At 41.3% G+C, this 26844-nt stretch overlaps 1 protein-coding gene across 18 annotated transcripts in view; it reads right to left on the reverse strand.

The window, feature by feature from the left end:
• plekha5 (pleckstrin homology domain containing, family A member 5) overlaps positions 1-26844 on the reverse strand; it is a 115178-nt gene that overhangs the window by 27376 nt on the left and 60958 nt on the right. For 10 of the 18 annotated variants that reach the window (XM_033634490.2, XM_033634489.2, XM_078167797.1 and 7 more), the window contains exons 4-13: positions 24976-25059; positions 20365-20403; positions 19768-19782; positions 14425-14545; positions 14141-14245; positions 9755-9827; positions 7503-7603; positions 5385-5500; positions 2783-3289; positions 706-1186 (exon numbers count right to left, since the gene is read on the reverse strand). In XM_033634490.2, the coding sequence (XP_033490381.2) occupies positions 706-1186; positions 2783-3289; positions 5385-5500; positions 7503-7603; positions 9755-9827; positions 14141-14245; positions 14425-14545; positions 19768-19782; positions 20365-20403; positions 24976-25059 (1642 nt within the window). Of the gene's footprint in view, positions 1-705; positions 1187-2782; positions 3290-5384; positions 5546-5842; positions 7477-7502; positions 7604-9754; positions 9828-14140; positions 14246-14424; positions 14546-19767; positions 19783-20364; positions 20404-24975; positions 25060-26844 lie in introns of those variants that run through there. The other 8 variants (XM_033634495.2, XM_078167799.1, XM_033634494.2 and 5 more) reach the window with 3 other exon arrangements.

The following is a 26844-nucleotide window of genomic DNA, read 5'->3' on the forward strand; positions in this document are numbered from 1 at the left end:
AAATGCTGTTATAATTAGCGTATGAATTCTAGAGTTATACCCAAAAAACGTGTTTTGCGAGGTCATAGTGAACTTGACCACATAGATCTTATCAGTCATCCTTGAGTCCATGTGGACGTTTGTACCAAATTTGAAGAAATTCCCTCAAAGTGTTCCTGAGATATTGTGCTCACGAGAACGAGACAGACGGACAACTGACTCCTGCCACAGTAGGGCGGCAGATAAATACTCCGCCATACACTTCTACTGGATCATAAGTGATGATTAAGAGGGAATACTTTTGTGTATACATACGTTTTTGAGTCTATACATTATGTTTTAGACTCATACACTCATAAATGCATTGTTTTTTGTTAGGAAATCTTGCTCAATATACCTTAAAGAACAGACTATTTTATTACAACCCAAAACTACATTTAAAAACTTAATCAGCAACATTTTCACAGAAACAGTGTCGCTGTTTTTCAGGATAATCCAAAGGACACGCTTTCAACAGTTTTTAGAAAGACTATTTCCAAAGTAAAAGGTAGTTCTAATGGAAACTGAAGCAGCATGTTCTGACACAAATTGTTAAAAGAGAAGTTTTAATAAAATTTTTAATGCAGGGAGCATGACTCATCTCCATTTTATATCAGGGATAGATCTCAAAATCTAACTAGATATCACTAAAGTGATACATTTTTTGTAATATGTGTCTTAACTGACCTTGTTGAGTGGTGGCCTGTGCCGCCTGTCGATGCTCATGTCTCCTCTGTAAATAGGAGAAGACACCTCTGAACGAGCACTGTTCATGTTGTAGGATCGCATCGGAGAGTAGCCGCCGTACATAGACAGGGAGCCGTGGGAGGGCGAGGGGGGGATGGAGTGGCTCGGTGCGGCGTGCTCCGACAGGTTGATCATGGTCTTGGGACTGGCCATATTGCTGTAGAGCCCCTGCGGCCTGCCATAGCTCTGCCTTTGCTGCCACTCAAATAACTGCCACATGGTGTCGTCGCGCATGGAGCGGCGCTTGTCGACTGACGAGGGACCCAGGGCCTGGTCGTACAGTGATGGCGATATGCTGCAGATGCTGTCCCGTTGCGCCATGCTATTCCTGGGCATGCTGCAGTAGCCGTCGCCATAATGAGGCATGTAAGGTACCCGATGGCTTGGCATGTTTCTTGGCAGCGTCTGGTACGATGTGATGCTGGGGAGAAAGAACAAAAAGAAGAGATTCATTCAGTTGATCAGCAGAGACGCTTTCATTAGTGTTTCATGAAAGTGGAATAATCCTGCAGTAGCATTAATGACACTAGTATCACAGATACTCATGTAGTTTGTGTCCACCTCAACTACCCACTTTCATATCTGTATATTTTTATTAGAGCTTTGCGACCAGCCCTCAAAAGAGGTACAATAATTTAATTATTCCTCAACTACTGTGTGATTTAATTAATTTATCTCCCTAAAATGTGATATAGACTCTATGTGGCAGGATCAAGGTAGAATGGAGAAGTTGTGTTATTCAATTAGACTTTTATTTCTTTGCACTTTTTTAAATAACACCAAACAAAAACACCCAATTATAACTGGCTAGCTGCTTCGCTCATCAAAGCAATGTCTGTTGTGAAAAAGCAAATTAGGGAAAGTTTCTGGTTTGCCTTTTATAAACTTTGTATAGCTGCAAAACACCTCTAGTCTGGTCCTCCGTATGGACTCAAACCGGACATTTTGTTTTCAAGAACCCCCCCAGGACAAATTAGACCTTTCCAGTGACAACAAAGCTTCGAAAAGCTCCACTTAGTGAGTCCAGTGAGTTCAAAGTCAGTGTAGCTGGCAACGAGAGGGCTTCCTATTAAGACTCCCTGACAGATCGTGGCCAGAACACTCACTGGTCTGTAAAACCCAGAAGCATTAAAAAAAAAGGCTCGTGACTACATGGAAACTAAACATCATTCTGGAGGACATGCGTGTAATGACAAACAGAGGTTGCTGAAAGAGTTGAATGGCGAGGGAACGGAGAGGGAGACTACACGCTTATCACAGAGGACCACCGCTGAAGAAAGACCATGGACCTTGTTGTGGCTTTATCCATGATAACCTTTTTAAATTCATGCACTGCTCAAAGCAAGTATGTCCATTTTTCAAATAAACTGACAGAGGCAAGGCTGTGTCAAACATTAGCACAAGCCAGGCGGCGGTAAACAGATGGAGAGACAGACATGTTGACAGACGGGCAGACAGGCAGGCAGGCAGGCAGGCAGGCAGACAGACGCAGTGAGAGAGCAAGTTTAATCTCAACCAATTAAAAATGGGACTCTCACAGCAGGGTCAGTGGCAGGCAGTAACTCTGGCTAACAGCTCTGCTCAGCTATTGTTTATCCCCAGTTCTTCTTACTATTACACTCAGCAGTGTAATATCAAAGTGTTTAAATCATGGTGAGGAGCATGTGAATCCTCTGGCTTTAAACAACACAGCTTTAGAGAGAACTGGGACTAAGAAGCTTTGGAAAATCAAAGTCTGCATGTGTACTGTATGTGGGAACTCAGATGCTTAAGGAGAATCCCTCCTGTCTCAAGATGTGGTTGAATCAGCATTTTTTCTAGATTATACTGAGTTTAGCCAAGTTCCACTTTTTGTTGTTGAAGTAGGACAAGATTGGACTCTTGTGGAATAACCTGAAAACAACTTGTGCTGGCACATTTTTTCCTTTTGCAGCACAAATATTTTGAGCTCATGTAATGAAATATTTAAACACTAAGGTTATTAAAAAACTGCAAAAGGTCATATAATGAAACCAACCTCCTGGTGTCATCATCCTGGTTGCGTCCTCTCTGTGTGCGGACCCACTGCTCCAGTTGCTGCATAGAGCTGGTCCTACTAAGGGCGCGGTCTGGCTCATGGTTGGGACTTCGCTGAGGAGGGACTACACTCCCTTCAGCTGGACACTGCTCACCAGATCCATTGACCTGGGGGCTGCGGTGTGACCCGTCCATTTCTGTCGGAGTCTGTGGCGAGGTGACGTTGGCCTTGATGGCTGCTGCCTGCGCTGGCTGCAGTTTGATGCTGTTGATCTTTGTGAGCGGGCGTTCACGCTCCGCCCCGTCCTTCTGGAAGCCATAGCGTTCGGCGTCTCGCTGCTTCCTCTCCTCTTCTGCTGTGGCGGAGGTGACTGCTGCGGTGCGCTCACGGTCAGCCTCACGGTTGAGTTCATTGTTCTGGATTTCAGGTTGTGTGAGCGGCGGCCTGTGGTTGGCCACATGGTTGATCTCTTGTGGTCCACACTGTTCCACTTTTAGCCTGTCCAACCTAATAAAGACACAGAGGAGGCATCAGAATAATAATGAGAAATAGTTAGCATAATATATCGCTCGTATCGTATATGATGACACTAGTACAATTTTCAAAATGATGAAAAAGTTTTATACCATCATAATGGCAATAATTGGACTTGTTGGTACAATGATCTTGCAGAGGGTACAAGTCAAGGTGGAAAAAAACAAACCAAACTTTTGGATCTTTTTTGGATTTTTCCAAAAGAGTGGGAAGGAAGAAAAGAAATTAGGACTATGTAGGAACCTTTTAATAATGGTTGCAATTGTAAGATTAATGTCTGACGAAATATTCAAAGGGAAACTGTTACACTTTTGCTTACATATAAAAGTATTAAAAAGACAAAGTATTTTTTAGTCTTTTGTCATATCATCAAGAACATCATTATCGTAAAAATACCCTGTAATATCATGATGTTATTTTATAGCCATATTTCCCACCCCTTATGAGACACATCTTTGAGCCTTCATTAGCTAAAGGCAGTCAAGACACATAAGTTCACCTGCACAAAGATGGAAAGATGATAACTACATTAGATAAGACTGGCAGCAGAGATACTCATCTGTGTCATAAATCACCAGGAAAAGGTGTCTGAGACATTGTATTGAGTACGGCTAAAATAAAGTGCAGACCTAATGCACTGCCTTTGTAAACTCTGCTAATGGGGGCAGCTCTGAAACAAAAAGCAAAGTGCAAAGAAAATGGGTGGAGGTGCACAACGCTTCTTCCAGCTGCCAGAGGAGGCCAGGCGTGTAAAAGGAAATCAGATATCTCCAATAAAACACTGCCTCTTCTTGGGGTATGTCGCAAAGGTGCTGCTCAGACTGCGGTAATCCATTTGCAGCTCCCCTTTTTGCCTCCTCTCTAGAAGACCTATATATACAGCTCTGTGGTCCTCAGGGAGGTCTCCGGAGGTAACTGACACCACTACTCCTTGGCCTTAGACAGAATCAAGGTCACAGCTTCAAAGTTTGGCAAGTTCCCCTTTAGCAGCACGGCTCACTGGGTTAGCAATAGGAGGGCAGCAGGAAAGGCATTCCTTCAGAGTTTCCACTTGTATTCTTTTAAATAGCAGCACTAGTCACGTAATGTCTTCTCCAGCCATCTGTGGCTCCACCAGCCCAGCAGAGCACACATTTAGTCCTGTGAAGGGTCTGTGTGCAGTTACTTATACTTCTTTTAAAGAGATTAAAGAGAAAAGACTTTGCAGATAAGAACAGGGCTGCTGGATCCTGTTCTTCTTTATCACCAGCTAACTATAAGAAAAGATGTGCTGAAATATAATACTGTTCCAAGAATACAATACACCATATACTTTGAAAAGCCTTCAGTCTAGATAGATATTACAATGCTACTATACTAGATAGCCTTATAACAGCATCACACTGTCCTATTTAACAGTGCTATTCAGTGGATTTCAGGCACTACTGCTCTGTGTAATTACAAAGCACTTTACCATTACGCCTCTGCTCACCCATGTAAAAGGAGGGCATTAGACAGGCAGGCTGCCAAATGACAGACATTTAACACAGTTTTAAAAAAAGGAGGAAAAAACCCTATCCCGATGACTCAGTGATCCTCATCAGCCAGCGCAGCTGTGCACAACATCCCCCGAACAACCTGCACCATGCATCCGCAGGGACTGTATGCCCACATGCATGTGGCATTTGTGTGTATGTTACTCTGTAATAAACTTCAACAGTAAAAATAGTTGCAAAACATTAAAGACAGTCAGTTTCTTTTAACAAACCCACAGTCCAGAAATGTCAGAAGCGGCTGGTGAACTGTTGCTTAAGAACTTAACAGGCTTAACAGAGGGATTTGGAAGCAGTTGCTTACAGTACAAATGTTCAAAACAAAAAAAAAAAAAAAAAAAAAAAAAAAAACAAGAAGAATCAGGAGGGAAAAATGAACCAAGTCAGTCGTACTTGTTTGAAGAACTGTCCTCAAATGCCATTTTCAAATGTCTTCTTCTCCATTCAAAAGCTAAACAACCCACTGTAATCACCCAACTTCAGATAAATTACAGGCTCGTGGTGGAAATGGCTATATTAGTGATCCTTTCACAAACCTTTTGACTGGCTCTGAATGCACAAGTGCAGCATCTGTCATTACTTTCATCCAAGACTCCATCTCTTTGGCTGTGTCGCAGCAAAAATAGTATGTCCGCATGTTGGGATGTGTTGCCTGTTTTGACAATGGACAGGGAAAGTGACGCACAGAGAAAGTTACCTGAAAGAGAGAAGAGAAAAGCATCAAGTCAACTGGGATTTTCAGCTCTTTAACCCTAACCAGTGTATTAAAGTTGTTTGCTTTTATGTGGGTTTATCACTAAATAAGAGTGTAGAGTTGTTGAGACACTTTGTGAGGCAACAAAGATTTTAATGCATGTCATAAATGCTATATGATGATTTGTGAAATACACCTGGCTGTTGGCATCTCTACCATCCACATAACAATGAGTGACCTTTGTTTCATGCATACCACTAGATTAAGGCAGTAAATCTGCCACAACACTGTAGGACTCACCATGCAGTTCATTGTATAGCAGACACATTGTTCCGTAGTCGCTCTGTTCCCTTGCAGCAAACAAACCAGTTTATTGTTAAAGCCAGACACAGAAGAGAAAAACAAAATGTTTAGTGAACAACCTCAATATCCTGTTTACCAATGTCTGAAAAAAACAAAAAAAGCACTGTCATTGCTCCAATTACTTCAGAATAATCTCGAGAAATAAGGAACTTTTAATGACATGGCCATTTGGGCCACAACAACAGGAGACAGGAAATATTTAAAATGAAAAATATGCAGTCAAAAAGTCATCCCATTCCTGAGCGAATCACTGTAAACTGACGAGGTCGTGCCCTGCTCTCGTGTTTCTCTCCCTACTTCAACTCTCCCTCGTTCAGGCTGAGTCTAAGTTGGAAAAGGAGTGGGCTGTGTGGTTGGAGAGACCTTGAGCAGACTCCTGGGCGTCTGTGTTTGGCTGTACTTGGCAGGACAACTTTGTTGTCTCTTAGGGTTTATGAAGGACCCACAGTCAAATACTGTACACACCACTGAGATCCCATAAAATATGCCTGTTGCCCTGTAACTTGGGGTTTCCGAGTCAACCAGTATTGCAATGCTCTAGTAGTTCACCACTGGCAGCGGCCAGCACAGACATATCACTGTCAGCAAGTGCTTTCTTTGCTTTCTCAGTATGAGTAGTGTGCAGTTCAAGTTTTAGAAGAAGAAAGAAACTTCTCTCTAACTCTCAAAATGTATACCTGGGATCAAAAGTAACAATCAGCTCAGCATTCTGAGAGTATCTAGCTTCAGTCTTGTGACCTACATCTGAGACAAACATGATAGGCAGGAGGGATATAATGCTGGGAGGAACTGGATTTGATTGTTAAAAAGTGGGTGTGTCATGACAGTAAGGCCATGACAGTGTAAGGGCCCGGTCACATGTGAGCAAAATTAACACTGGAAAATATTTGCCTATCGTTCACTTCCATATGATGCAAACCAGGGGGTGAATGAAACATTTGCTCTTGGTGGAAAAGCAAATTTGCATCTTGTGAAGTTAATCTCTGGCAAACTCAACCAATAGGAAGGGAGCATGTGTGAGGGAGAAACTGATGGTTGCCGTGTCTCACCAGTCAACTGCCACATATCAGAGGTGCTGTCTGGCTGGCAGTAGGTTGGGAGACAGACATGGGATGTAAGAAAATTGATAATGTACCGATACCATCATATTTTGCAGTATTTATTAGCAAGCTAGCTAACATTAGCTGGCAAGCTAGCTTTCCATGTTCGTCACATCAGGCACTGCCCACATTTTGCACAAATAACCCCTCTGAAGCAAAGGGCATTTTCTAAAGTGTCACTGTTCTGACTTTGAGCAACAAAGCAACAGGCTACAAATCATTTTTAATCACAGCTGGCCATGCTGTTGCTGTGTCACTCATAGTGTGAGTGTAACATGGAACATGCAAACTCCGCAGAGAAGGGCTTCCAGGTGGTTGTGGTATTATTGGCTGAAATTGGTTGGTACTAGCTTACGTAAGCACAAATCATATTTTGCTTTACAGGAAGAAAACATGACTGGATGACTTTAAATAATACTTTATTTTTTCTCCAAATGTGCTCAACCATAAAATGTATAGTCTAACAAAGTTTGACAGGGATAAAAACATGCACTGACCTTGAAGGCATATTTTCTGTTAATATGATCATCCACAGACAGCATGGAAACACGAAAGCTTGGTAGGAGGATGCTGCCAAGTATCCCCTCCTCTTTTTCATCTGCAGAAAAAAAAAAGCAAGTCAACAAAAAGCTTCAGGGGCTATTTTTGTCAGTCGACTTCAACTTCACCACAATATTAAACTTAACTCTGATGTGTAACTTAAATTTGTATTTGACAAACCAACTGGGTTGTGAGATAAAAACTAAACGTGGAGTGTGTTGGTCAGATGAGCAGAGTCCAATCAGTGGAAAAGATGAGCATTGATTCAATGTCCTATGCAGCTAGGCCGCTCTAATCCTCATTAAGTTAGCAGACACGGCTCCACATTGACAAAAGAGCACTCTCCGCAGGGGGGATTAGATTGAGTCCCGAGTTTTAAGCAGAGAATTGCTTAACCTCCTAATTTGTTATAAGCAATCTGCGCTGCTTACCCAAAACAGTGCAGGAAAACAAAATGCATCAGGAAAGTGATTGCTGCAGTCCCATATGTGCATTTGCTTTGTCTGCTTGGTGTGTGTGTGTGCGTGTGTGTGTTTGTGTGTTGACTAGAGATGTTATGTAAAAGTCAAGGGCCTCTAACACATATTGGTAGTAACTGGGATGAACAAAGCTCATTGTGAAGGGTGAGTAATATTTGGGGGAACAAGTGGTGGCTGAACACTGGTCTGCCTCTGGTAGTTAAGAGGCAAGGTTTGCCCCGGAGCTGTGTTTGAGCTCTGGCTCCATTACTAAAGGATTGATGGATTGATCTATTCGCCAGCATCAGCTGTACCTGCAGCACGCTGGCCCCACATTTATTTATTCATCAAGCCTCTGTGTCTCTGCGCAGAGGACTCTGCAGAGTGTAAGCTGCCATTGTGGGGGATCCTGAGCTCATGTCTGATAACTGCAGCAGATAGCAGTTGTGCTTAGTTGAGGGGCACCACAGTTCATGACCTTGCTGCCCACTCTCTGCTGATGGGTGGATTTCTCAACATGTCCATCTGGATAAAGCCTTTGGGTCCGCTGCTGTCTGTGGCTTTTATCAGTCAGTGGGCTGAAAGAAGGCGACAGGACTGGCAGACACCAGAAATAACACAGACTAGATGTCATCCCGATCAGCAGAAATGATGACTGTATCCACATCAAGTGAGCAGGGGGCACTGGGATACGTGGACCTGTGCCAGGCAAGATTTATATTTTCTCTGTAGCAGGAGACCTCGGCTACAATTACCTTACAGCCTCATTGATTCACAGTATTCATTTCATTTTTTTCAATAGGGAAGCTTTCAAATGTTCTCGGGACACAGCTGTGTCAATATGTGATATGAACATTAGTGCTGCATGAGATGCCTAGTCAATAGCAGCTCTGTCAATAGCATCTTATAAAAAAAGATCACATCTCACACTTGTTTTGTTTTCCTACTGCGCAATATTAGCAAAGACGAACAGCTATATTTTAATAACAGAATGGAAAATGATTAAACTGTAAAATCTTTTAAAGCCACAATAAGCCTCTCATGAAAATACATGACTAAGATTATGACTGTAATTAAGGTATTAGGTCTGTTTAAATAAAAATAGTAGATTAAATAAAATGTATTCAAGTTTCCACTTCAGAAAATAGTTTCATTACTTGGTTATGAAAGTATGGGTTGTCTTCATTAAATTACAGAACCATGTAAATACCACACATATCCAAAAGGATGATCCCAGTGATAATATAATAGCAGTCCCTCTAATGTGGAAATTAAAGGGGGATCTTTAAATGTTCGCAAGATAAATTTTGTTTAATGCAGCTGAATCCAAGATTTACACCAGCATGCAACCACTGCACAAAAACAGCATCATCTCTGGAAACTTGTTCCGTGACTTAACATTAGTGCGAAATCCAATTTCCTGTTATGCTTTCTCTATCAACATTACGGCTGCATCCCAGCCTTATTTAAAGCCCTGGCTTTGCTTAGGGAAGAGGAAAAAAAAGCGATTTATCAAATGGCAAATCAGACGACAGGAGAGCCATTTCAATTAATATGTCTCCTCAGCTGGTCCTGACAGCCTGCTTACCACAGGGACTTGGATCCAGATATATTAACCACCGCCAAGATCGCGGCTTGTGGCTGTGAAGGTCACAGCAGCCCTTTGAACTACTAATGGAAATCCAGTCAGCATTGTTGTAATCAGTGCAATACTAATGAAACATATTGGCAGCGGAGAGGACGGGACTCACCTCTGTAGTAGAAGAGGCACAGGTCGGACAGCACAAACCACCTCTTCTTCCACAGCTTCATCCCTGTGCTGTCCTGAAAAGACACCAGAGGAACAGGGAACAGTTACTCCACAAACTAGTGGGAATTATCTGACTGTGAAATGACAAAGAAAAATTACTTGCTGTAGTCAACTCAGCTCTTTGAAGATAATTAGCTGAACAGCATCCATATCAATAAGGCTCTGTCCTATTTCTTATTTTACTCCTAACCCTTGTTTTCAAGTGTCTCTTTTCTCCTTGAAACAGAGTTATAAAGGTGTAGTGGCTGAAACATTCCCTTATGAAATGGGACAACCCTTCAAGCCAGTAGCTGTTGATGGCATTTACGTAAATAGATGCAACTATAGCAATAATGATATTATCACAATGACATCTGCCATATATCTAACGGAGAGAGTAAAGCATGGGCACTCATGATTCCTTCACAACTTAAGTTTCACACTATTAATCAATCTAACAAGTCATTAAATAAAAAAGAAAACTGCCTCATTAACAGGTCACAGTGCTCTGTATGCTCTCATGAGCAACCTGTGCTCCTACCCCGCCAGTCTGCACTGATATTAGAGGAACAAGTGCAGCAACTTCGCAGCTGGCCTTGAGTTAAATTTGGGGCACCATATGACATCAAAGGAGGGGGGGTTGTGACATGGGAATATTTCAAAACGCGGGACTGCTATGCACAAATGGCTAATAATAATGTACTGTTAGTAGAGATGCATGATATTGGATGTTTTGCCAATATATACAACTTATTTGGCCGATAACCGATACCGATATCGATATATCCCCACCTAATTTTAGCGATCATCAAGTCTCTTCTGTAGTGGAATTAACATCATACTATGCATGCATACTCTTATCGTGATGGCCCACCAGCAGATGGAGACATGAAATACAATGTAATATTCGTTCATTGTGCAAAATAAGAAAAAGCATGTTGGCCGATTCCAATAGTTCATTTAAAGCCAAAATCAGCCGATACCGAACACGTGCCGATATTACCGCGCATCCCAAATTGTAGCTAGCTAGCTAGCTAGTTAGCTACCGATACATCAGCATTCTACTAGCAGTTTTCTATCACTATGCTAGTTATAAAAAAAAGGATCATAATTCAAACATAATACAACAACATTAAACCAAGGTACCATTGCTATGGTAATTTTTAAATCTTTATCTACAAAGAAATTACATGTGTGGGTTTCTTTTGTTGCTTGAACAGCCATCTTGTCAATGATTTCTTGAAACATTTGGTCTGGAGTTTGCCTCTGAAACAGATCGCCCTACCCCTCAATCCAAACACGAATCAGGACGTGCTACCCACAAACATGAGCGTGCAAAACGGAGAATAAGGGCTAAGTGGCAGGGGGCAAGGAGTGTATTGGGACTGTGCCTGACTGTTTGCTAGATATTGCTGCAGAAACAGATCAATTACTCTCGAATTTGAACTTTCTATGTTATGCTTCCAAGTGACTGACAAGTCATCTACAAACAAGGTATCACTTTGTCTTTCCTGTTTTGTCTTTCTGTGCATGTATTTCTGCACATTGTGGTTTTAAATGCCTCACTGGACTCCTTTTTGTTTGTTGTAAGTAAAAACATAGTTTAAAGCGAACAGTTTGTAACTCATGCACTTTGTACTGTGAAATTTCTGTGACATATAGTGTTACACATTATTGGCCTGAGATGGAGAAAGTGTATTATATTTGATTTCTCGTATGGAATAAACACAATAAAGAGAGCGTTCCACTGTGTATATAATTTCAACCAGATAAACAGCTTTGTACTTTAAAACACAAAGTATGTTTTTCAGCAGGCAACAAAAATAAACCTCCTTTGCTTAAGTTGTTCTTTGGTATCACAATGCTGTGATCAAAGGGGATTTCAGGCTGCTGCTTGAAAAGGATGAAGGGTGAGGAAAAGGGTATTAACTCCCCCGTTCGCTTTATTGGAAAACTTGAGCAGAGTCGGTAATCGTGGATTCCACCCGGAGACAAAAGTCGGGGGAGGGACCTCAACAACTCTGTCATTATGGTCAAACGGCATGTGGGCTGCAGTTTACTTTAAATGGAAATTCACTACCATGAACCAGCATGTTTAACACATTAGCATCAAAAAGTCACAATACCAGATGCTGCTCAGTGTGTTCATAGTGGAGACACAGGAGAAATGTAAAAAAAAAAAAAGAAGATTTAAACCTCTTGCATTCATTAATTCGTCACCTTCCCTCTGTTCAATCAAGGTCTTAACCACTTATTTTACAATGTGTTCATGAATAAACTTTATCAAAAGTTCTGTCAGATCTTGCTCAGTTCAGGCGGGGAGAGAAACCCGAGGCTTTCACCATCACATCAATCACTGTGGCATTTTGTTCTCCAAATGGATCAACTGAAGGGCTGCAGCTTTTCCTCAGCCAAGGACTTCAATAGCTTCCAGGTTTCAATGAGGCAGGGAAATAAAAGTGCAAATCCAGCTTTTATTCAGGGTAGCAGATTTGTGAGTCTTTTGCTTGATCTACGTCACCCTGATTGAGGTCCCCAAAGAAATAGCAGCTGGCAGCTGTACCAAAGGAAGCCATCATGTGTTCACAAAACTGCGCCAGGAGGCTGCAATCAGAACTAAATGAGTCTCCCACTTAGGAAGCATGAGAGAGTCCTGTCTAGCAAAGAGCTGCCTCAAGCACCCCCTTTTCACCCTCCTGTAAGTAACCAGGGAGCGCTGATGAGGGATTGGTATTTAAACACTGCCTGTGCTGGGTGACTGGCTGTGCAATGAGACACCGGACAAAGAGATGCTGGGATCCTGTAAGACATCAAAAAGCTCCCCTTGTGCTTAAGACTGTTGCTGCAAATCATAAAGACAGAGGGGACCTCAACTTTGTTCCATGTTTAAAAAGGAGGAAAGTTGTATAAACAATAAAGACTGCATTCACAAAATGACCTCATACAACACTACTTCAAAAAATCCTTTAGAGCTGGAAAAACCACATGTGTATTTGGTCAATAAATGTGATTATGAGTCTAAGAAATAAAGACGATGAAACTTTAAAAAAAAAAAAAAAAAAAAGATGGTCTCATGTTCAATGCTAAATTCATAAACTTTTCCCAAATACCCTTGTTTCTAAATATCTTTTTTTTTTTATTTTCAAGCTCATGTCCAAAACTGCAAATATAGCAGTGAAGTAAGGATTTTATTGCTATGTATGCACCATTTATTGACTTCAGCTTCAAGCAGCAACCTCCAGGGCTCAGAAATGAAGTGCAGAAGTGCCAAAAAAAGCTCTGTGACAAGCCACTTGAGGCTGGCTCCAGAGGCGAGTCATTCCCCATAGACCTCAATGTTAAAATGACCAACTTACAGCAGAAATAAACAAGTTTACAGCCTCTCTTCTGGCTCCAACAAAATCAAGACGGCAATGGCCGAGATGCTGTATTCCGAATTTGAGGCTTCAGAACCTGAGTCCACAAACCCATGGGTGGCTGCGTCCATTATTTTACACAGTCTATGACTAACTTCAATTTAACAAGACTGTACAGCCACGCTAGTGGCTCTATCAAAGTAGTAATTGCAGCTAAATGCATCTATTACCTTGTTCACCATCGTAGTTTGGTGTCTTAGCTCTGTCTTGAGGCAAGTGTAATGCCTCAACTGAAAAATAAATGTGATCTCCAATGTAATATAATCTGAAAATAAATGCACACTGTAACACTTTTCCACCTGAGCTGCATGCGCCAGTCCATCACAGCACTAAAAATTTGAACAGGAGTAATGAGAATATCTGAGACACACTGGATACTATGGAAGAAAACTTAAACATAAATTATTAATGTTAAATTTCTCTGTAACCCTGCATGCGAGAGAGACTTACTATTCTTATCCCAGTAGCTAACGTTAGCTATCATGCCACTCCAACAAGGGCTCCAGTGTGATCCTATTCCTTTCAGTAGCTTTATAATCCAGCCTTAAACTGCTGTGTCTTTTTGGAGACGTAGTTTTATAAATCCATACTGATACTGGATGTCTTCTATGATTATCTGCTTTTCTGATTAAAAATAAGAGTTGACAAATGTTTAACTTTGGGTAAAACTGCTTTGGTCCTCGCTGTCACCAGTAATACAAACACAGTGGTGAAGGGGTGGGACAAATACCACAAACACAAACCATAACAGAGGACAAATACAAGTGCTAAACGTACAGCTTTGTAAAAATAACACCAGCGATTATCAGACAAATGAGAATTTCTTTGGATAAGAGCATATCAACCAACTGCACAAAATGTACCAGCCCTACTAAAACTGATAACTGAAAAGTTACCCACGCTGCAGTCTGAAGTTTTGTAATCTTGCTCACCTGTTTATAAAGCCAGTTTCTCTTGACTACTGGGGCACTGGGATTCCTCCTGATGGAGTTGGATCTCTTCCCAAAGTTGTGAATTTTTTTTGAAGGTCTTGAGGGCTAGAAACACAGTATGTAAACAGCAAAATGAGCTCAATCCAAACACACACACACACACACACACACACACACACACACACACACAAAGTCTAGACTTTCAGACTTCTAGAATGGTTTTCCATTATTTTCATAACTTTACAGACATGCATGATTATCCTGTCTTCATGTGTGTCACTCACTCTTCCTGCTGGACTACTGGGGTTTGCGGCGTGGTCCGAACCGCCTGTGTAGTTGGAGGCCTCACTCATGGTGCTCAGTGGTCGTTCCTTTTTCTCATTCGCCGGCGCTTTGGAAGCAGATCTAAATAAAAGACACAAAGCATGCCAAGAGCATATAGGCAGATCATCAGTTAGAAATATAGACTGCCGATTTATGTCTACTGGCCTCGATTAAATATAAAAAAACAAAGAAAGGAGAAAAGTAGAATAGGAGGAAGCAGACTTTTTTGTCTGTTCCCCCCATTCCTCTGAAGTCCAACCTCTCAGTTATAATGAGATCTCAACATGGGCCTATGAATCAAGCCAATTACTCCCACCATGTCACTGCAGATACATTCCCAGTTGTCTAACAGCTTTAAATGGTTGGCAAAGCCTGCCTGACATATTGAAATGCAGCAGTTGCAGCAGTGAATCAGGTCAGGATCCCTCTGGAAGACAAAACATTTTCAAAGCAAAAGCTGAAAGCATACTGAGTTCAATACATCTGCCATAGGATAGAACACCTTGTGAAATAAGTTGTCCCTGGCCCATGGAGACGTCCTATATTTTTTAGGAAGGGAACAATGACGTGGTCTGGAGGGAACAAGACAGGGTAAAGCAGAAATGCTGCAGCAGTGGAAAAAATGAAATCTCTCAGATAAACTGGTTTCAGGTCACTGAATAAGGACACAAATTGCCAACCCTGCACTGCGAACTCCCCCAGCTAACCTGCCTGTTTGATGAATGAACTAAGGTTCATGGACTTCACATTATGTGGTACCATTCAGGATAAATGAGGCTCTCATTATATAATCAATCCATTTGTGCATCATCTACATGCAAATTTCCATCCATCCTGTACCACCTAGATCAATTGTTCAATCTATCCATCTATTAGAGACAAAGACAAGACCACTGACAGTCCGAAAAAGGAAACTCAGAGTCAATTTAGAGACGGTTTAACAATTCAGACGCCATGCTGTTAAACTCAAGGTGCACAAACACAAAAAGGGATCACAAGGGATAACATCAGCTCAGCTCACAACAGCAGGCAACACACACAGGATGTTCATTCCCGTGCAGCACAGTGACAGATCTGTTACTACCAAAGACAGAACAATGACAATCACAGACTGACTCTGTCTTACCTGGACTTAGAGGAAAGGTTACATGCTTGTTACGAGGCAAGGCTGAGCAACATCTAAACATTATGTACTTCAGATCTTGTGGTTGTTAAGTCATTAAGAGCATTTCATACTTGAAAGAGAAGTTTTCTTATCATCAGAGTTGACTGGCTGGCTTATGTGACTGGTTTTTGTGTGGCGATGACTCATCAAGGAAGTCATTGGGTGGACAAGTGGGTGACTAATGCACTCTCCAGTTGAAGTGCACACAATTTTCATCTCACTACTCCGAAATAGCTGCTTGTGCAGAGTGATAAGTAGTAAGATTTTCAGCACTTCCAGTGACAGGCCAAATCCTAAGTAAACCATAATCAATGGTGTGTCGACCTGCACGAAAAACACAAAGGTCTGGAGGGGTGGGGAAACTGGACTGACTTTGTTGTGAGAGAGATGTTGCTTTATTTGATGCTCAATTTGGCCAACAAACCATTTGCAGGCTCTGAGCTGTAGTGTGTGTATGTGTGTGTTGGGGTTTGGTTGATAATTACTTTGGGCCTGATAATCAATCTGCGAGCAGCGAAATTGAAAAGTAGTGGGTCTGTCAAATTGGCTGCTTTAGTGCAAGAGCTGGCCTGTGTCTCCAGGCAGATAGAGAACAATGGGAGAAATGATGCTGCTTTACAGACCTCATGCACTTAAAATATCTAAAGCAGTACAATAGATTTTGTAGTTCGGTGAAAAATAATCATCCACAATTTTTTTTTACTGTACTACTCAAAATTAGACGATAAAATGAAAAGCAACACTGAAAAGAACATATAATAACGACATCAGGGCTGCCCCCCGACAGTGGACCAAACGTTAGTTGACCAGAAAGGTCATTAGTCAGCAAGATTTCATTGGTTGCTTGGTCGCAGAAAAAACAAACAAAAACAACAACAACAAAAAAACCAAAACCATTAAACTCGATTAGGAGCTGCGCCCTGTCAAAATAAATCAAAACCTTAATTTGAAAGGACAGACACAGGAAGAGGCCATGCTCAGCAGTCAGATGTTACAAACCAATCACAGTCAACACAACTAATAAATACAGACAAGTTGATCATGTTAGTGCAGGGCTACCCAGAGCTTTACATCTGCTCCACGGACGACAGGCCTACACACTTAAAAACAGTGCCTGGAAGAAGATCAGCTCTGCCCTCAGGATTTCAGGTAAATAGGCTATATGGTGCTTGTTAAGGTTGCTTAGAAACTTCTGACACAACCTGCCGCTGCTCTTGAAAGCTGACACAAAAAAGGCAAAAGAGTAGCACCCAGGCCACACAGGCTAGTTAATAACATGTCGGGCAGGAAATCCAAAGTGTGGGATCATTTTGAGAAGGTGAAGGATGAACCCAAGGTGATACGTAAACTCATCTTCTTTGGTCGACTACAAACATGACGAATCATCTGAAACATGGAAGTAGCTACATGCCCATTAGCCACTTAGCACAATCATTACTGCTTTGCCCACAGCGTCATTAACAGGCGGCTCGCTCAGTGTGTGACGTGCACTTGTAGATAAAATATAGGCCTATATTAATTAAGGTTCATTAGTACGGTTTTGTATTTCTTTGTAATGTAGCACAGTGTTAACAATGTTACTGATACTATTCTTTCTCACACCTTCAACTCAAACCATTGTGTTGCCCCACCCAAAATATATCATTTAGTAATTAAACTAGTATCTGAACATGCAGGCAACTAGTTGACTAATGGACCTGACTATTTGTCAACTCGGAAAATTCTTGGTTGGGCGCAGCCCTCTGTTCACTATAACAAACAAACAAAAGCAGAAAATCCTAACAATGAAGCTGCAAGTCGGTTACTTCTGGCATTAGTGCTCAAAAACAACCTTAACAATTAATCAGTTTTTGAAAGAGTTACTAACTAATTGATCAATTGATTGATTGACTGTTCCCTTCAGCACTAGTTTCCACTCACATCTAGTAGGCTTGTTTCAATTCCAATAACTAAATGAAATCCTGTGCCAACACAAACGGTTGTAAATACAGAGAATAAAACCTTGATAATGTAAATTTTACTCTTCAAAGCATTCCCCGTCTGGGCCTCTCCGGATTTTTCTCCACCACTTAGAGTAAACACAATGCGCACATGGGAGGTAGACCACCAAATGCTTCACATCTATATTTCAAATGAAACTTTATTCTAATCTGCTTTCTGTAAAATGTTCGCACACCATGCTGTTTCGAGTGTCTGTCTGCTTTAAATTACTATTTTCTTGTTTAGCTCGGTGCTCATCTCCAGACAGCACTAGCTCACAAAGGATATGACTGTGTTGTATGAACAAAGTACTAGTTGTAGCAAAATACCAGAGCCAAACAACAACCATCTTTGTTTTTTACCACGGCTAAATGACTACGGCAAAGTCAATAAATCTCAAATCAAAGCCTGAAAGGCCCCAAAAACAACATTTAATTACTAGATCTACCTGCAAAGCCGGGAAAAGGGACTTGCTGGCTTAGTTCATGTGCAAGCAATAAAGCGTGGGTTTGCCCGAGCATCAATCTGCAAAGAGACACTGTGGACAGGTTGCACTTCCATCACAGGGTCAACACACGGGCCCACATATCAAGGCTAACCCACATGCATTAACGTGTCACATCACTGCCCGGTCCTGCATGGATTTTGTGTGCCTGTGTGAGTCTGTGTGTGCAAAAAGAGTGAGGGGATTACACTGCCACTGAAGCTTGGCGCTCTAAGCACACTGGGGGGAAACGCTGAACTGAGCGGCTGAGGGTGCATTTTAAAATGACCACACAGCATTTCTAAAGAAATAAGGGTGCTTTCAAACACTTTTGTTAGCCCGTGAACCTGACCTCTATCTTTTTTCACCAACAAAGGACTAGAAGATCAGGCAAGCAAATGCAGATCAAGATATCACGGTATACATTCGTCACAGATTCAGAGATGCAGCGCAGCACAGAGCTGGGTGATAAACCAAAAATGTACAGAATAGATACCATCATTATTCACCAAAGTAATTTGATTCATGTTGCTGTGTTCTTTGCAAGTGTGAAGCTTTCAAGAGCTGCCTCCTCGAAAAACTCCAAATTATCACTTTGGCTCTAAATTGTGTTTCATATCAGGCAGCACAGAACATTAGTGCTGATGCTAAAACTTTAATGGATTAGCATTTTTAAAACAAGACTGTTCAGTAGATTTTGTTATGCAGATGTACAGCTGTCCTGTAGGCCTGATGGTAGGTACAAAAAATATTTTCAATATTGAATTGTATTTGTAGTAGTAGTAGTAGAAGTAGTTGTAGTAGTTGTAGTTTAGCAGTAGTAGTAGTAGTGGTAGTAGTAAGGGCCTGTCCCAATACCCACACTTCCCCTAGAAACACCCACTTGCACTTGGTTGTGCGTGTTCACGTTTAGGCTAGTGGTGTCCCAAAACAGAACTGAGGTAATGGAAGTGGTTTCCAACACTTAAAACCCGCCCTAGATTCCAATGGAGCCCCGACCCATACTTTCAACAAAGTGGAAGTTGAAATTTCCCAGAACACCTTGCAAAGTCAGCAACTTCGGCAAGTTTTGGAAAACAATTTGTTACTATATGATCGGAATGTAGGCTATACAAACAACAGATGGTTGGACTAGGGTAAACTCATCAACAACTCGGCTGAACACAGCGTCAAAATATTTCAACAAATCGACTTACCCGAACAAAATCGATCAGAACTAGAAGACGTCTTAGGCGCCTCCTGTTTTTAGCATTTCTTCTCCGTTGATTCATCAGATGGAGAAGAATAAACATAGCACACACCACAACACAAGCACTGGAGCCGGCATTTTCATTGCGTCACTACTACACGTGATGTATGCCTACACGTTAGCCACGCCGATTTGCATTAAGTGGTGTCCCATTTCTTAGGGAAAGATCTCTACCCTAATATTTCTCACTTCCCTCATCAAGGGTTATCTCGCAAACAAGGGCATTCAATACCAAGTGGAGGATTTAAAGGGCAGAAATGGGACAGGCCCCAATACTAATAGTAATATAAGTAGCAGTAGTGGTATTTGTATTTTTATTCACTTCTTCAAGTAACAAGTAAAATTGTAAAACTGCCATGATATTGATTTTGTCACATCACCCAGCTCTGGCATAGCAAAGGAACAGACAGAGTCAGGACTCTTACCTGCGTACATGTAGCCTGTACATCCATAGGGGACAGAGCATGAAGGGGTGTTCACAAAGTCAGAGATTTTGACAGTTTGTCACAACAAACACGTAAGTGAGCTGTGTACCTGCACAGAGTGCACAATGATTGAACTTTCTGATGCCTTTTCACTCATTATAAACCTTTTGTTCGGATCCTACAACCAAACAATGAGCATATTTTTGCTTGCTTCCTGGGAAATCAGTAAAACTGCCAACAAAGTGAACTGAATGTCAGGAATACAAAAGATTTGTCCAAAAGCTCAGCTTTCATCGAGCATGTACAGCTTGACCTTCAGCTCAGGAGAAGTGAGTAATGATCTCCCTGCGGTTAGTTGTTCATTAAGGTTTAGATGAACACAACAAGCGGTTCAGACAGTAAAGTGCACCTTACAAGACTTTGGAATGCAAATGCATAACAGGTTGTCAGGCAAAACACCATTCAAAACACCCACAGTCTGTTGTTAGTGTGCAACATTAAGGATTATTGACACACAGACATATTCAAGTGTTTTACATCAAGAAAACAAAAGGTGGAGAACACACAGCTGTCCATTTGCACCTAATAGTGAATTACCTGCTAAACGCTGGGTGACACAATTTCCCACAATTCACACTACAGAAACAGAGGAAAGACAGATTTGTTGAGAGTGAAAGTTCAGATGTTTTGACCAGGGAGGGGTTTGAAAGACTCGGTGTACAGTGGCAGTTTATTGTGTTGTTATGTTCACTGTATGATAACCATCTCAGAAAATATTACGGTTTCACGGTATCACAGTATTACAGAATTATTATCATCAGTCAGAATGACCCTTTAATGAATGAAAACAGAAGGATTAACTTTGGTTGATCAAACATTTTATAACTATAATTGAAACTTGAAACCACTTTTAATTGAAGTATGTGTAAAGAGTCTTGAAAATAACTAAATTATGGTTGAGGTTCTCCTTCCAGTTGCATTTCTTTTCCAGTATCGCAGATTCATATCATGGTATACCTTAAAACTGGTATATCGATGCGACCCTAGATTGTACTTCAGAGGGTAATGTGGATAAAATCTCTTATCACAGTAATGCAATTTTATATTGCATTATAAATACATGCGGTAATAATAGTATATTTTCATGGATATTAATTGACAAAGTGTTTATAAATACAAGAAACTAGCACCTTAAGTGGTCTAATACACTGAAATATATTAAAGGGAAGACTACCACAGCATAAACTGCATGGAAAAAACATTAAATCATTTTTACAGCATCTCAAATTGTCCTATCACCCAAACTGAATTACACTGAACACCATGCTCTTGAAATAAGTTTTATTACTGCAGACATGGTCAGATCATGTTTTGGTAAACATGCATTACATATCAGTTCTACAAATACCTCCTGTCAGCTTGCACATAGTCATGCGGACCACTAAAAATAGGCCCAGACATGTACAGTAATGACAGTAGAATGCTGTGGCATTCACCGAGGTGGGTAAAGCCACTTGTCAAAGTCAAGTCAAAGGACCTGAGCCATGACTTGAGCAGTAACTCACACATCACAGCATAGCTGAGAACATAAGCATGACTGACTGATGTAATGTAAAACTTTTATAACCCTTAAGCAATGTTAAAGCAGATTAGGAGAGCCTAATGCACAAGTAATATCTTAAATTAGTCTCAGTAACAACACAGTGGCATCAGCACTGTGTGTTCCTACCATGCTGTTATCCAACTGTGGGCTGTGCACCAGCTCCACTTTCACAAAACTAAACTGACAGACTGAACCTTGAAGTGGAGTCAACATTAACTGTGACGAGGGCAACAAGACCCAGGCATCACTGATGTGTCTGTTGTGGTTGTGTCCAGGGTCGAAGCAGTTTTGTTTATCTGCAAAACATTTTAAGGATGTGCTAGAGTAATTTTTTACTGAGCAGATGATTGAGCGTAATCAATGATCCTTAACGGCGTATGGAACAGCTACATTATATTCGTCTCTCTTTAGCCTGTTGCTTTTCCACTGAAGGCTGCCCCACACTCTCACAATTACGCAATTCATCATGGACGCGTGAAGTTTCAAAGACTGGGATAAAACTGGAGTCTTAGAGTAGAAAATAATCTGTTAACTCAAAACTAATCCATCATATGAATTATTCATACGTCCTTTTTAGCTGTTTTGTTTGCGTTACTTGTATATATCTTAAGTTGGGTTGAGTTTCTTTATACGTTATACTAGACTGTGATGATGATCATGCCAAATTTAAATCAAATTTTGTGTTTTGGGTTTACTTAAAGTGCAGAGCAGATTAGGCAGTGATTTCCAGCCTGGCCTCTTTATCCCTGTGGTGGCTTAAATCCGTCTTTGCCTTTTATTACTCGTCCAGGGTGAAGACTTCCCCCCTTATTACTTTTGCTAAAACAGAGCCAACTGTTGGATGAAAATGCACTGTAATAAACTTAAAAATAACAATGAGTCAAGTAGCGGGTTTATCACTTTGATGCTGCCTTCCCAAAGTTGACCTCTAGCACATCTGATACTCATTTTGCAGATTATCATACGACAGCAAAGCACTAATTGCTAAATTAGATATCATCTTGCAGCGGCATGTTGAGCCTCTCAGAGCGAAAAACAGCAGAGATGTGAGAGTAACACAGTGAGGGGAGGAATGTGTCAAGAGAGTGCAGTGTGACAGTTCTGGCACAACAAGCCTCCTCACAACCATTTTCCAATTATTCTATCTCTGCTGAACAAAATGCAGCTCATAAGAGTTTGGTGAGACAAAACAGCTCAATATATCATATTCTAGTAAAACTAGGATTTTCATTTCTAAGCCACATTTTGGAAAAATGCTGAAACCGGTGCCCATGCTGAGCCATCAGGGAATTCTTGCTCCACTAGTTATTGGACTTTGGCCATAATTTCCCACATGGGAGTAAAATTTCATGCCTTGAAGCAGAACATATTTCAATCAGCATCAATTGCTCAATAAAATAAGTGACACCAGTTGTGCTGACATCACTTCAGCGCAATAATATAACATGATGGAGAGTCTGCTATGACAGGGTGGTTTCTGAAGAAGTGAGAAACTGAGTGGAGCCGACACACGTTGCACAACATTAAAGCTGTAGTTTTTGCCGTATCTGCTGACACTGTCACTGCATCCACACAGTAGTACATGAGACACATAGCCTGTGACAAAGACTCCTGGTCCTCTGCCTCCTTGTAGTGCTTCTAATGGGGCTTACAAGAATCCACCATGGTTTAATGAAAACAACCAATCAGTGCCGAGGAGTCTGTCAACAATGTCAATCACTGCTCGTGAACTGTGGTCAAACTGTCAAACTAGGCAGATCAAAAATGAATCAAGATTCTGTTACTGTGTTACCTATTTCATGCCTCAAATATTTTCAGAAGCATATTTTAGTGTACTGTTTAGCTGTGAAATGAGAAAGTTAGTTCCCAAACCAAAAACTGTCGACTAAGTAGAGCAAACGTTCTCATTTTACAGCTAAACAAAAAAGTATGGGTACTTTCATACCTGCCCTCTTTGGTTCGATTCAATCGAACTCAAGCTCATTTGCCCATTAATGTGGTTTGTTTAGGCAGGTGTGAACACAGCAATGGCACTCGGGTGCGCACCAAAACAACTGGACCAAGACCCATTCCCGTTACAGATGAAGTCTGGTGCGGTTAGTTTGTGGCGAGAACGTGTTCCGACCTCGACCTGAACCAAATGCAGTCACATGACACATTGTTTGGGTTAAACATGAGCATGTTACAGTCCTGGAGGATTATTAATGTGCGCCTCCTCCTGTACTGCCTTAATATGCACATTCAGCACATCAAATGCATCAAAACATTGTTTTCTAGTTGGAGCCGCGCCTCATTTTCAAACTGTATGGTTTGCCTTTAATGAACAACGCAAGCAATACTATACGCGATGACCAGCGCTAAAATCAACCTGCATAGTTGTCCCTCCAAAGTGTACTCTTCAACATTTTGTTTACTTCCTGGATTTTTCCCACCTGGAAATTCTGACGGATCAAGAGCAGCTTTCTTGCAGGCATTTCACATTAGTCCCTGATTCAGACCAAAGCAAGACAATTCTAGGTCTGAAAGCACCCTAAAATATGTTTCTGAAAACATCTGAGGCGAGAAATAGTCAGTGCAGGAACAGAATCTTGATTCATTTTTGATCAGCACTGCCTAGTTTGACAGTTTGACCGCAGTTCATGCACATAAGAGACTCCTTAGCTGTGATGGATTCTAGCAAATACCACACGAAGCACTAAGAAGAGGAGGAGCAAGATTTTTTCACAGACTGTCTGTCTAATGTACTACTGTGGGGATATAGTGACAGTTTAAGCAAATATGACAAAAACTAATTTTTTTAATAAAAGTTACCAACTGTAGCTTTAAGCTAAGATGGTTAGGGTGGTAGATGTGGGAAGTGTCATGGTGTGGGTTGTGATGCAAAAGTCTAGCACATGTATATTTAGCACACTTACGGACAGGAACATGGAAGTAAATTTAAGTGGGATTCTGCGAAGGAGGCCAAAGTGGGAGTACTGATGACTCCTGAGATGGAAAGAAACTGACTAAGTGTAGCCTGACAGATTGGAGGAGTCCTTCTCCTTGAAGTGAAAGTTCAAGATGACTGGCCTCTGATCCAGTCATGTGGGCAGACATGTGACTGTTGTTGTGCTGGAAGCCGTGTAGATGATCACATGGATGTAACACTGTTGGGCGACATATCTTTGTACTTATGACAACCGAAAAGGCCACGACCTCTTGTGCAGGTCAAAAAGAGGGATGGATTGTGAATCACTGCATTCCCACTAGTTGATGTATGCCTGATACAATGGCTTTTTGTGTCAGCCCTTAGCATCAAGGGCTAGCAATGGCACAGCAATTATGTGATAAATAAAACCTGTTAAATAATTTGAGTAGTTTCTCAAAAGTGACATTTATATTCAGGGGGTTCATTCTTACTTCTTACGAATTTGTTTATGAACATAAATAAATGAAGAAGCACTGACTAAAAGGGGTTTTGAACTGAGAGGGCAGAACTGCAAATGGAGGGTAGCAGGGTGCAGACTTGTGCAATGTTGCCTTACACATTAGGAGTTGCAACAGCATACTGTAGTGCTCAAAAATGCTACCCAGTGGCATTCTGAAAGCAGAAACAAGAGACTTACTGTTCGTTGACGACAAAGATGCAGTTGTCTTGCGAGGGTAAGCTTGAGACAGGATGCTTGCAGGTCACCTTCCGCTCATTGTGACTATTTAGGAAAGAGAGGGGAAAAAGGGGAGAAAAATAAGAGTGATCAATGTTAGAAAGCACTACCGACACGTCAGTCAAAGTAAGTGCATCAATAATACTTCATCTATCTTTAAAAACTGTGCATTGACATGCCGTTTATTGGACTGAAAACCCAAACATGTTTTCAAAGAGCTGCAGCAGTAACGGCTTGAGAGAACTCTTCACATGCAAAACATGAGAGCGGCTGAGGTAGTGTTTGTATTGGCTGAGTAGGAATGGGAATACTGAGTGGAGACAGAACAGATATGGAAATAATATTAGCAGGCTGTGCCAAAGAAGATTTTCATCAATCAAAACGCTGGTCCAAGCTGTAGAACTGAAAGCTGGTCCTGCCAGACACACTGTACATTGGGTCAGTGTGACACAAGAACAAGCATGGCACTGGGACTGTCACGATTATTATGTTATCAACTTATCCTACAACATATGGAATGACCTTGATCATTTTGCTGCCCTTGATATTGCCTGTTGTGTTTACATGTATGTTTCCTTACATAACAAAGTCACCAGCATTTTAGCCAACATGTAGCCAGAGTAAAGAGCTGGATTTTCCTGACCCTTATAAGACTTGGGTGCAGCCAATGTCCCCTTTTTGCCTCTCTACCCTATATTTCAGAAGAAAAATGAAACAATACTCCAAAGACAACACAGCAGAGCTTACCTGTAGCCTCATCTGCACTTTCTGAGTGGAAGAGGCACAGGTCAGACAGTCGTTAGCTTGCCAACCCCTGATAACAAGCCAAAACATCTGTAGATCGTGGTTCTACCCTCCTACAACTTCATTCTCCACCCCATAAATCCACCGGCAAACCACCCAGCTCCCAGGCTGGGAGCACACGAGCCAGATAATGGAGGTAAGTGCAGTGTTCTTGGAGCTTCACTAAGCTTTTCTATTAGTCACAAAAGGCATCACAATCAACCTAACATGCATGTCTTTGGATTGTGGGAGGAAGGCAGAGTACCTGGAGAAAGCCCATGCTGACACGGGGAGAACATGCAAACTCCACACAGAGGAGGTTCCCCATCCTGGGGTTCAAACCGCCCAACCTGGGTTCAAAAAAGGAACCCCCTTGCTGTGAGGCAACAATGCTAACCACTGCACCACCATGCTGGCAATTTTAAATATGCTTTCTTGAATATCTTAACAGGTGTTAGTCACTTTTGTTTAAAAATATGTTACATATTTGTTTCATCTTCTAATTCAAATATCTGAATATTCTTAAGAATTAAAAGTGAGTTGCTCTTTGAAAGGGTGTACTTGTATTATTATGCTATCATCGTTATATCAGTAGCAAACAATGGTCTCGAAATGACAAGAATATCAATTATTGCAATTACTTCTGGGACAATTAATGGTCCAACAAAAGAAGTTATTGCGACATGCCTACATGGCACATAAAGAACAGAAATACCCCAAGACAAGACAAAGTATGACATTAGGACCCCCAAACAAAAGCAGAAAGGTGATACAAAGGGTCCACAGCAAAAAATACCTCCTAGCCTTTACAACAAAGAATACACAAGAGGAAAAAGCACTAATTAGACCGAGATCCGTTTATGCCAAACTCAAAGCCTATTGCACCTTCAACAAAACATAAAAATTACCAAAATCTACAGGCTGCAGCAGAGCATCCTACACTCAGCATCTAATGACAGAGGTACAGGAGGTGCCACCCACTCATCTTGTTGGCTAATTACAGCAGCCCACAGTCACTTCCACCCTAACGTGATTAGAGCACCAGGA

This window comes from Epinephelus lanceolatus, chromosome 5, assembly GCF_041903045.1.
Source record: "Epinephelus lanceolatus isolate andai-2023 chromosome 5, ASM4190304v1, whole genome shotgun sequence".
NCBI lineage: Eukaryota > Metazoa > Chordata > Actinopteri > Perciformes > Serranidae > Epinephelus > Epinephelus lanceolatus.